Source organism: Macrobrachium rosenbergii, chromosome 27 (assembly GCF_040412425.1).
Source record: "Macrobrachium rosenbergii isolate ZJJX-2024 chromosome 27, ASM4041242v1, whole genome shotgun sequence".
Taxonomy (NCBI): Eukaryota; Metazoa; Arthropoda; class Malacostraca; order Decapoda; family Palaemonidae; genus Macrobrachium; species Macrobrachium rosenbergii.
In genome coordinates, this window is record NC_089767.1 from 32,826,070 (window position 1) to 32,836,328 (window position 10,259).

A 10,259-nucleotide genomic window follows, 5' to 3' on the forward strand; every position below is an offset into this window, starting at 1 on the left:
CAAAATATGGCTGCTTTACTCGATAGTAACAATTCAAGTTTTTAATTTTAATTATGTATATCAGCTGGCAAATTAAAGCCATATTCCTCACAAACTGTTTGAAACAAGGCCTTCATCATTACTGAAAAATCAAGAAAAAGTACTGTAAAATGTAAAATCTGAATTTATTCAAGATTGTAAAATAAAACAGTAAAAAACTAACAGAAAATTGGACAGATCTGACACACAGGTGCTATGATACAAGGTCTGAGTCTATGCAGACATTAAATATTTAATTCTGATTAAGATACTAAAATGATTATACAGGTACACATGACTTCATGTCAGTGCAGAATTTCTGTACATGTAATTATTGACCACTCTCAGTTATAAATACATCATCATCCGCAGAATCCGAGATATTCTTATCTATGATGAAAGTTTCGCCTAAAACTCTCCCTTGAGGACTTCGCACAACGGAGTTCTTTGCCACAATCATACGATCCAATTCGCATAACCCCGCAACAGCCTTGTTTGAATTATCACATGGGGATTTCAACTCCCTTTCCTTGTTGGGGGAGCTGTCAAAAGGAGATGCTTCAGCTGTGTTGTAAGGTGTTGGGGCTTCATCTGCTCCTCTCCAAACATTTTCATCATTACGAGACATTCTGTAAACAGGTGATGCATACAAGGAAGCACTAAATTGGGAATCAGAACAAAGAGCAAAAATGGTCATCAAGGGAATATTTGGAGGGGTACTAAGCAATTTTTCATCTACAGGGGTATTAGGAGGAGCTGGAGGGTGTACTGGACTGTTCCTCCTCTTATGTTTGTAGGAGGGAATTTCACACACTGCAGGAGTCTTTGGCATGGACAAGCTTGCGTCTTCTTGAGAAGAGACAGACTGCAAGTCTTTGGGAGGGTAAAAATAATCCTCCGGAAGAATACAAGGTTGGTTTCCAAGTGGGGTTTTTCTTGACAAAGAACTTTCCACCTCCTGATAATGATTGTCACTACGATCCTCCTCCTTTTCGGGTAACTTCACATTTTCCCGGACACCATTCAACTTCTTAAGAGCCTTTGGTTTATCCAATTCCAGAACCTAAAAATAAAACAGCAATCAGTAACATGAGACTCTTACCTATAAGAAGCATGAATAAAATAATGTATTCAACGCCTCCAGATTACTCTGATTGTGTCAATAAATTCAACATCAACTCTCAGTTCCTTAAGCTACAATAGCTCCCTGTTGTAGGCCTAGTCATGAATGTTACTCTACTGCATAATCCATGTTTCATTCATATATAAATACTACACTATGACCAAAAGTCTTACATGCTTGGTGACTTTGCATTTCATGTGTAATGTACACCAGGAAATCATTCTAGAAATAAACCCTTAATAAATTATTTCTGTAATAAATTTTTTTACATTTTTTTAACAAATTATGTTTTACGATTTCAGGTCTTTATGAACGTCAGAAACAAAATGTTATTGAGGCGATACTTCGAATTCTATTTTTTTACTTCCATATATAAATACAAATATATAACATATGAAACTAAAATTCTTGTCAAGCTGTAACACCAATGCATACTAACCTTAATTTTTTCATCCAACTCGACATCAGAGCAAACATCTTTACTACTTGGAGACCTGCAACAATTAAAAGGTTACAATTATAGATGAATGATACAGCTTAATTTGCCATAAGGTAGCTTTCCTATATTTATTACTGGATTACAATTGTCACTGTTAATAGTTTAGCCTGATCAGCATCAGTATTTTTGACACTCACTGTGCTGACAAGGTGAAGTTTTTATTAAAAAAAAAAAAAAAAACTAGTTACTGAAGAGATTCAAATAAAAACTAAATGAATATACGTTAAAAATGCTATGTATTTTGACAAAACTTTTCCTAATGGATTTGCCACCACGAGACAACAGTTCCTGTTGATTGAAATATATAAAGCTTTTAAAGAAATTTGTATTATCCCTAGGTATAAAACCAAAGCCTTTTATATGGAGTGTCTATAGTGCACAACATGCATGAATGCAGTCAATATGACTGAAACAAAGGAAGCCCATTATAGAGATGAGAGGTGTCGGGGAATACACTATGATAATAAAGAAGAAAAGGAACTGGGAGTTTCTATAATTCCATGTGGGGGTATGACCTTCCTTCTCTGGGGAAGGCAGGGGGAATCTGGATTTGCATAAAACAGAACACATCTCAACATTACAACAGTGCAAGAAATATTGTGTCAGCTGTACATGTGTCAGGATAAAAACCATAGGATGAATTTCAATCAGATCAAATTAGCATACCAGAGAGAGGCAGTACACCACTGATTGAAGGAAGCCTGCAAACAATAGGATACCACCATCTCTTTTAGCTTTCTACTGTATTTTAAATCCTCAGCACAAGAATCCTTACCTATGTTTTCTTTTATATGAAAACTGGTATGAGCAGCTCACACAATTGAAGGAAGAATACAATGGGATGAAGCAAAAAAAAAAAAAAAATGCATACAACATAAAATCTTGAGAACAAAATACTGTGTAGTACAATGAAACACATATGAATGCATGGCGTGCATATGAAGGTGCACATGAAGAATAGTAGCAGGTGCATCAATTTAAATGACAGTATACTGTACTGATTTTAATAAAAGAACAAAGGTATCTGATGCTGGTAAGCTGACTACAGATTTAGTCTTTCACATTCTTCTCCGATATTCAAAAAACCAATTTCAGTTTCCTGTAATAATTCTTTGAGTTTTACCTTATTATCAGATATATCTAAAATTCAATCTTAATCCTACAATTTCTGTGTAATTTCAGACTTTGCTAGATCACAGTTGACAATGTAGAGGACTGTCTGTATATAGTGTCTACAAAAAAGCTGATAAAAATGTTACTTTACCTTGTATCATGGATTTTACCATCAGAAGTGCTGGGAACTTTCATCTTATTACTGAGAAGTTCTTCATACTGAAAACAAAATTTCATCATGTCAAACAACTTACAGCAAACAATAAAATTACACAGAGCACATAATGGAACAATTCACGATACATTCGGCCTAGTAATCTGTTACCTTTGCTACTTTACATAGGTAATCCATTAAAAGTCTTGCATTTTTCTATGTTGTTCTTTGCCTTCAAATTTAAGAGACAGTAATAAAAATCAACTGTCAAAAGAAAGAGTAGATTAGAATATAGAATTTAGGCCAAACGCCAAGTGCTGGGACTTATAAGGTCATTCAGCGCTGAAACGGAAACTGACAGTAAAAACGTCTGAAAGGTGTAAAAGGAGGAAAACCTTACAGTTGTGCTATGAATCAATTGTTATGAGAGGGTCGGAAAGTTGGATGGAAAAAAAGAGGATGTGAACAGAGGCACAGTAAAAGGAATGAAAGGGGTTGCAGCTAAGGGCTGAAGGGACAACGCAAAGAACCTCAAGCAATGATGATACTAACCCCCCTACAGGGACTATCAAAAGAAACAGCTATTTCCTAGTGTCTAGTACTATATTGGCCCACCTATAAAGTACTCAACACCTAACTGTCAGGGAAGATCAAACTAACATCCTGAGAAATGAAGTGGAGTTTGTAATCATTGGACGTTAAACAAGTCAAAATTGGCAATGATTAATTTCAAAGCAAAAATCCTTGGTTTCTTGGGCAATTGCCAGGTCAGTTTCTCAACCCGGACACAAATTAGTTTTGACCTTACTTGTAAACAGGGCTATGCAAGTTAGTGTTCTCCTTTCCAAGTCTTGAGGCTTTAATAATTAACTAGTTATATGTTATGCCTCACATTGATAAGGAAAGATTTAATCGTGGAGGAGCTTAAAATCTTAACCAAAAACCACCCATGTAATATTCAAGCTAGAACTACTCTAACAGGCCTTTTTAAAACATGAAATTATTTTTCATGGTCATCAAGACATCAAAAAATCTTAGGATACCTGTTGCAGATAATTTTCTACATATGGTTTCAGAGCAGGCAACATCAACAGTGCATCTGCCGTAGGTCGTCTTTCAGGATTAGTCCGAAGCATCACACTGATCAAGTCCTTTATGAGACTGGAAAATGATCTGTTGAAAATTCAATCAGAAGAATGTTTAAGCAACAAGAAACAAAAATATCAAATAAAAATATTAATTTGGCACAGAGAAGCAGTAATCTATCACTACATATACAGCTAATGAGGTGGGCTGCTCTAATAAAAATATTTCACCTTGCAAATCTCCAAAGGTTAGCACAGATTTGGCTGTTTTATAATAGAAAATCATTACAATCATCAAACATCTTTTGAAATGTTCATTAAACCTATTCCAACATCAATGACACATGAAATACCATAAGCTTTTATAAACAGCCAATAAAATAAGAAAATGAAACTTCCTCTTTAAAATTGAACAAAAAAACTCATATATATTCATATTTTGTATAAATCACTTCAGATTACAAAATACTCAAAATTACTGTCTACTAGAAACACTGGACAGTTTTTATCTTACCCAGGAAGTGGTCTATATGCTCCTCGTAATATCTTGACAACAAGATCTTCAAAATTCTCTGCATCAAATGGATGTCTCAAGGCACAAAGCTCATATAAAATGCAACCAACAGCCCACATGTCTGACTTGTGATTGTATGGTCGTCTGCAATGAAGAAACAGAGCTAAACCAAAAGAGGAAGGCCGTTTATGATAGAGTAATTACACTGCATGTTGATGTTTTTGTGTATCATCCATCTCAAACATGACCTTCATGTAGCCCAACAGTAATAATGATTTGTTTAAACAGGATAATTCTACAACACTTTTCCATTAATATGTCTTGTTTAAGATATATCAGAATATAGTTTTCCTGTGTATTTTGCAACTAAAACATATTCCTAATTATAAAAAAACACAAATTCAGATATTCCTCCTTCATTAAGACCATTTACTTTTACTGTATTTGGTAAATCATAACTAAAAGGTTTGGGAATCATGGAATTATAACTATTTCTGGCTTGACAAATGTTATTTTCTTATTAAAATGTACTCCTGAATCTAATCCCCTCTGGATTCAATAGAGTGAAAGCAAGCTTACTCTCCATTTTAATAATAATTCAAGGCAACAAATACATGAAAAAATTAACTCATAATTAGCAATTCAACACTGAACTACCTCCAACCAGACGGTGTAAGTAATAGTTTTGTTTTTGTAAAAACATATAAGATGAAGAAATCCTCTTAGGCTTCAATAAAATAAAAGTAAATCATGCTCACCTTTGACAAATTTCAGGTGAAAGATAATAAGGTGTGCCAATTGCAGTTGTGGCTAAATCCTGCTTGTCCCTCAAAAACCGGGCAATCCCAAAATCTCCAACCTTTACAAGATTCGTCTTCGTCAGAAATATATTCTGCGTCTTTAAATCTGTAAATTAAGGAATGCAGCAATATAAAATGCAAGGTTAATATTGTTAGGATGCATATCATGGCAACAACTGAACTTCTCCCTCAAATAAGATAAAGTACCAAATCCTTATGATGTTCAAGAGATACTTCAATTCAATACGTAGGACCTTATTAACTTACATATTTCAGAATAAAGACAACAAGGTTACAAACATGAAAACTATAAAATGCTGAGAGATGGAGATGGACCTTACTCCCCAGCCATATCTCCTAATTTAATAAATGACTGAGTATTCTTCTGCAAAAGGAGTCTACTCTCAAGTGCTTCACAATGCATAATGTGAAGGAAGTATTCACCTGGAATGGAGCCTGGCACTCTATTTACGCCAGTTACAAGCAACACTTATCTCTGCCTTCTCTCACCTTTTAATGTAGCCAGTCCTAGAATGCTTGTCCCTGAAATTTCTGCTAAATCCCAAAGCCTCAGTGATATAACCAAACATATCTGACAAGCAAGAACATCCCCAACACAAGTCAAGGCTACTTACATTGTTACAAATTTAAGATCATGTATAGTGTAATTAAGCTTAACAAAGACTGAACTACTGTTAATTAAGTGACTGAAACAGTTATCACAATATAGCTGACACCCAAAGACTGAACTATAGTCAGTTGCAATGATCCACAGGGCTTTTCAGATCTTACATTCAACATGATGACCAAAATTGGTCCAGTAAGTTATACCAAAAGGAACCCCTACCTGAAAGCTTTGGTTCATGTTCAAGATCCATGGTATTCTGCCTAGCTTTCCTGGGGTTATTCTGATCTAAAGAACAAAATTCTAGATAAAAATGGTTATCCAGAGGAGGATTGAGACGAAGATTGAATATTACACTCACCTCTATGTAAAATGTTATTAGCGTGAAGATACTGGACAGCGAAGATTACTTGAATAAACCAGTGCAATATGGTGCTTTCAGTTAGGGTCTCGCCCTTTCGTTTCGCTGCTTTCACTTTCTCTGCTAAATCTCCTAAGATGAATCAACAAAATTAACTGATGGCAAATCCTCTATTTGAAGAAATAAATTTTAAAAATATGAGTTCCTCTCTATAAAACTTAATATCACAATTACAAATACTGTACATACTGGGATTAGAATGAATGAATGAAATATAAAATTTAGGCCAAAGGCCAAGCACTGGGACATGAGGTCATCCAGCACTGAAAGGGAAACTGAGAGTAAAGAAGGCTTCTAAGGTGTAACAGGAAGGAAACCTAGCAATTGCAAAATGAAACAATTGTTATAAGAGGGTGGCAAGTATGATGGAAGAGAGTATGAACGGAGATACAGTGAAAGGATTGAATGAGGTTGCAGCTAGGGACCAGAGGGGTGTTGCACAGAACCTTAAGTAATGCTTACATTGCATCGCGTGAGGTGCACTGATGGCACTACCCCCCTATGGGTCTGGGATTAGAAATGCCTTACAGGCAAGTGTATTACAATGTTAACACTCACAGAAACAAGATAAAACATTGCTTGATAATCATACTAGCCTTTAACAGGATCATCTTTCACACACAGGCTATCATCTTTTCAAACAAGACTTGTACTGAAAATGGTTTACATACCAAATATGTATAACAACATACAACAAAAGGTGTCACAAATACACAACTTATTCCTAAAAACAATAACGCACTTACCACCATCAGCGTACTCCATCACTAAGCACATCGTAGCAGGGTCCTGTAACATGAAGTACTCTTTATACCGAATAATACTGCTGTGTTTACACCGAGCCAAAATTGTTGCTTCAGTTCGCGTCTTTTCCAATTCTTCCTCCGACATTTCATCGACTCGGACCTCTTTTATGACATACCTACGGAAAGACATGACATATTGTATATAATACAAAGTAATGGAACCTAAAAGTGCTATTTGAACCCCAAATTGGAATGGAATGGAATATAAAATCTAGACCAAAGGCAAGCCACTAGGACCTATGAGGTCATTCAGGGCTGAAAGATAAACGAGTAAAAAGGTTTTAAAGGTATAACAGGAGGAAAACCTTTTGCAGTTGCACTATAATTCAATTGTTAAGAGAAGATGGTAAGTAAGATGGAAGAAAATATGAAAAGGAATGAAAGAAGTTGCAATTAGGGGTCAAAGGGACGCTCCACAGAACCTTAAGTAATGACTATAGTGCACACCCACCTACAGGATTGAACCGCAAAATAAGTGCACTTTTGCAAAGTGTATTTAACAATTTAAGGGAAATTAGTTTAGATCCTGACATCACTTCAAGAGAAAAAAATTTTTTCCAAAAAATGTATCATATATCAAAAACAGCAGCAACAGCTGTCATTAAAGGTACCCCACCAGAGAGCCTATTTAATAAGCCAACTTACCGACGGCCAGAGCAAGTGCTTGCAACTAACCATGCCTCCCCAAAAGTACCACGGCCAATGCGGCTCACTTTCTTGAAACGGCTGGCCATTTTCTCAATCTACAAAAAGATATTATTTGTTAGTTTGTAATGACTGGTCAATTGTTTGAGTAACTTTTAAACATTTAAATGCTACATCACAGACAAAATACACACATACACATATATATATATATATATATATATAAATATACAGTACTGTGATAAAACAACACATACACAAATTATATATATATATATATATATATATATATATATATATATATATATATATATATATATATATATATATATATATATATATATATATATATATATATATATATACAAAGTATATAATGTACACATATATATACTGTACATATGTATATATATAGATATATATAGATCTATTATATATATTATATATGCAAGAAAAATATAAATTATAAGGATTGTCTCCAATTTCTGGGTATAATCCAGTGACCCAACCAAGCCTAACCTAGGACACTGGGTCCTAACCTCCCTAATCATAGGATGCTGGGTCCTAACCTGCCCAAACCCAGGACACAGGGGTGCACAACCTGACCTTACTTAGGACATTAGGTCCTATCCCCTCCCTTAACATAAGGCAATGAGTTCTAACCTGCCCTACCTAGGACCCTGGACATTAACTTTGGATGCCAGGTCCTACCCTGCCCTAACCTAAGTATCAGGGGGACCTATTGTGCCCTACACTATGATGCTATGCTGGGTCATCACCTGCCTAACCTATGGTACTGGGTCCTAACCTACCCTAGCCTAAGACCCTGGATGCTGGTTTATAATCTGCCTTAACCAATGACATTTTCTTCTAACCTGCCCTAACCCAGGACGCTGGGTCCTAATCTGCCCTAACTTAAAATACTGGGTCCCCTTGACCTGGTAGACAACCAAACCCCTGATGACCTGACCTGATCCTGAGTGCCAAAAATTACAGATATGCAACAATACACCCATTATTATCACAAAATTAAGCCTTAGAAAAACTTACATTAATGACCTATGAGATAAATTAAAGTAATTTCATAGTACTGTAGCCCAAACCTACTGCCCAAAGAAATATTTGGCCTATACATTACCTACAGCGGCAGCTTTTCCTTGGTGGGCAATTAGGTTACCTTAAGTTTCCGAAATTACGATTAATATTAAACTGAGCTACTCATAAATGCTTACGATCGTCAAGAAATTTAATTATTAATCATAATTATGGTTTACAGGGAGAGCACGGGCCTATGACTGATACCGTAGATGTAACGTCATCAGTATATCAATTAACTTACATGGACGACGAACTCTAAAGTCGCAAAATTAAAGTAACTTTCATGAAAAAAGGTCAATCTTCTTATATTTTTCTCAAAAATAAACCTAACAATCAACAAGCACCGGCTCAAAGTCGAACTTGGAACAAAGGTGGTCACGAGATAGATGGTGCTGTGTTGCAACTTACTTAAGACTTAAGTTATTATTTTAACAACTTAATAAAAAGTACTTTAAACTGTGTAATATCATGATGAAGGTGGTCCTTATAAGTATTCATTTTCTTCTTTATGTGTTAGCTTATTTGGTTTTCCAAAATAACAAATATAAGTGTCTGAAAACGTAATACATTTGTACTTTTTTTTTTAAAGAATCTGGGGCATTTGCATGACGATATGTTGAAGACGATTTCATTCTTGCATTTTTTAAATGTTATTTCACTTATTCTTTCGTATATATTTTGATACATCTCTTTCGTAGCATGTATTTGAATAGTGTACAAATCTAGATAATAATTATAAATGAATAGATGTGTCTCATAAAGCACAAAAAGACCTGAATTTAGTTATAACAACTTTGTGTGGACGCAATTCTAAAACTATAATTCACTCTCAAATAACTGAAATACCCTTAATACATTGATGAAAGTGTCCTCAGTAAAAAAAAAAAAAATCATTAACCGGAAGCATTTAATCAGGTATACAAAAAATTATCTATTTTATCAGGGGACTTGATTAATTTCATCTAAAATTCAAGAAAAAAATCATGGAGGTATGTTACTTTAGTAAGTCTGTATGCCACCAATAACTATTAATTTGATGTTGCATCCTTTTTGAACATGATAATCATTATGGATTTATTAATCAGGAATATTATAATTAAAACAGAGCCACAGGAGGTAGTGGGACATTGCAAAATGAAACCCAAATACACATATCTAATGCAAAGATTAAACTGTTAGAATGGAATGTAGCATAATAATTATGTTTTATTTCTGGAAGCAAACACTTTTGAAGCCACGTAATCAGGTGTGCATCATTTGTCAGTCAAGGTTTAGTTGCCAGCGTAAAGTATTTATGGAAAAGTCATGGGGGTACGTTTAAGGTCAAGAAGGAGGCAGTAGCCTACTATCAAGTAGCC

The 10,259-nt window shown here is 34.9% G+C and overlaps 1 protein-coding gene across 3 annotated transcripts; it reads right to left on the reverse strand.

Annotated features, from left to right (window-relative positions):
• Positions 1-147: 147 nt before the first annotated feature.
• LOC136853576 (uncharacterized) lies at positions 148-9,414 on the reverse strand. Of its 3 annotated transcripts, none has more exons than XM_067129314.1 (10): positions 9,352-9,414; positions 7,804-7,901; positions 7,099-7,274; positions 6,293-6,424; positions 5,265-5,412; positions 4,507-4,650; positions 3,951-4,080; positions 2,905-2,972; positions 1,581-1,635; positions 148-1,081 (listed from the first exon to the last, which is right to left on the reverse strand). In XM_067129314.1, exons 1-10 carry the CDS (start codon positions 9,397-9,399, stop codon positions 350-352), a joined length of 1,731 nt encoding a protein of 576 aa, XP_066985415.1. In that variant the 5' UTR covers positions 9,400-9,414; the 3' UTR covers positions 148-349. The 3 variants fall into 3 exon arrangements, with proteins under 3 accessions (XP_066985415.1, XP_066985416.1, XP_066985417.1); XM_067129315.1 differs by lacking the exon at positions 9,352-9,414 and adding an exon at positions 9,143-9,305; XM_067129316.1 differs by lacking the exon at positions 9,352-9,414 and adding an exon at positions 8,942-9,289.
• Positions 9,415-10,259: the final 845 nt, after the last annotated feature.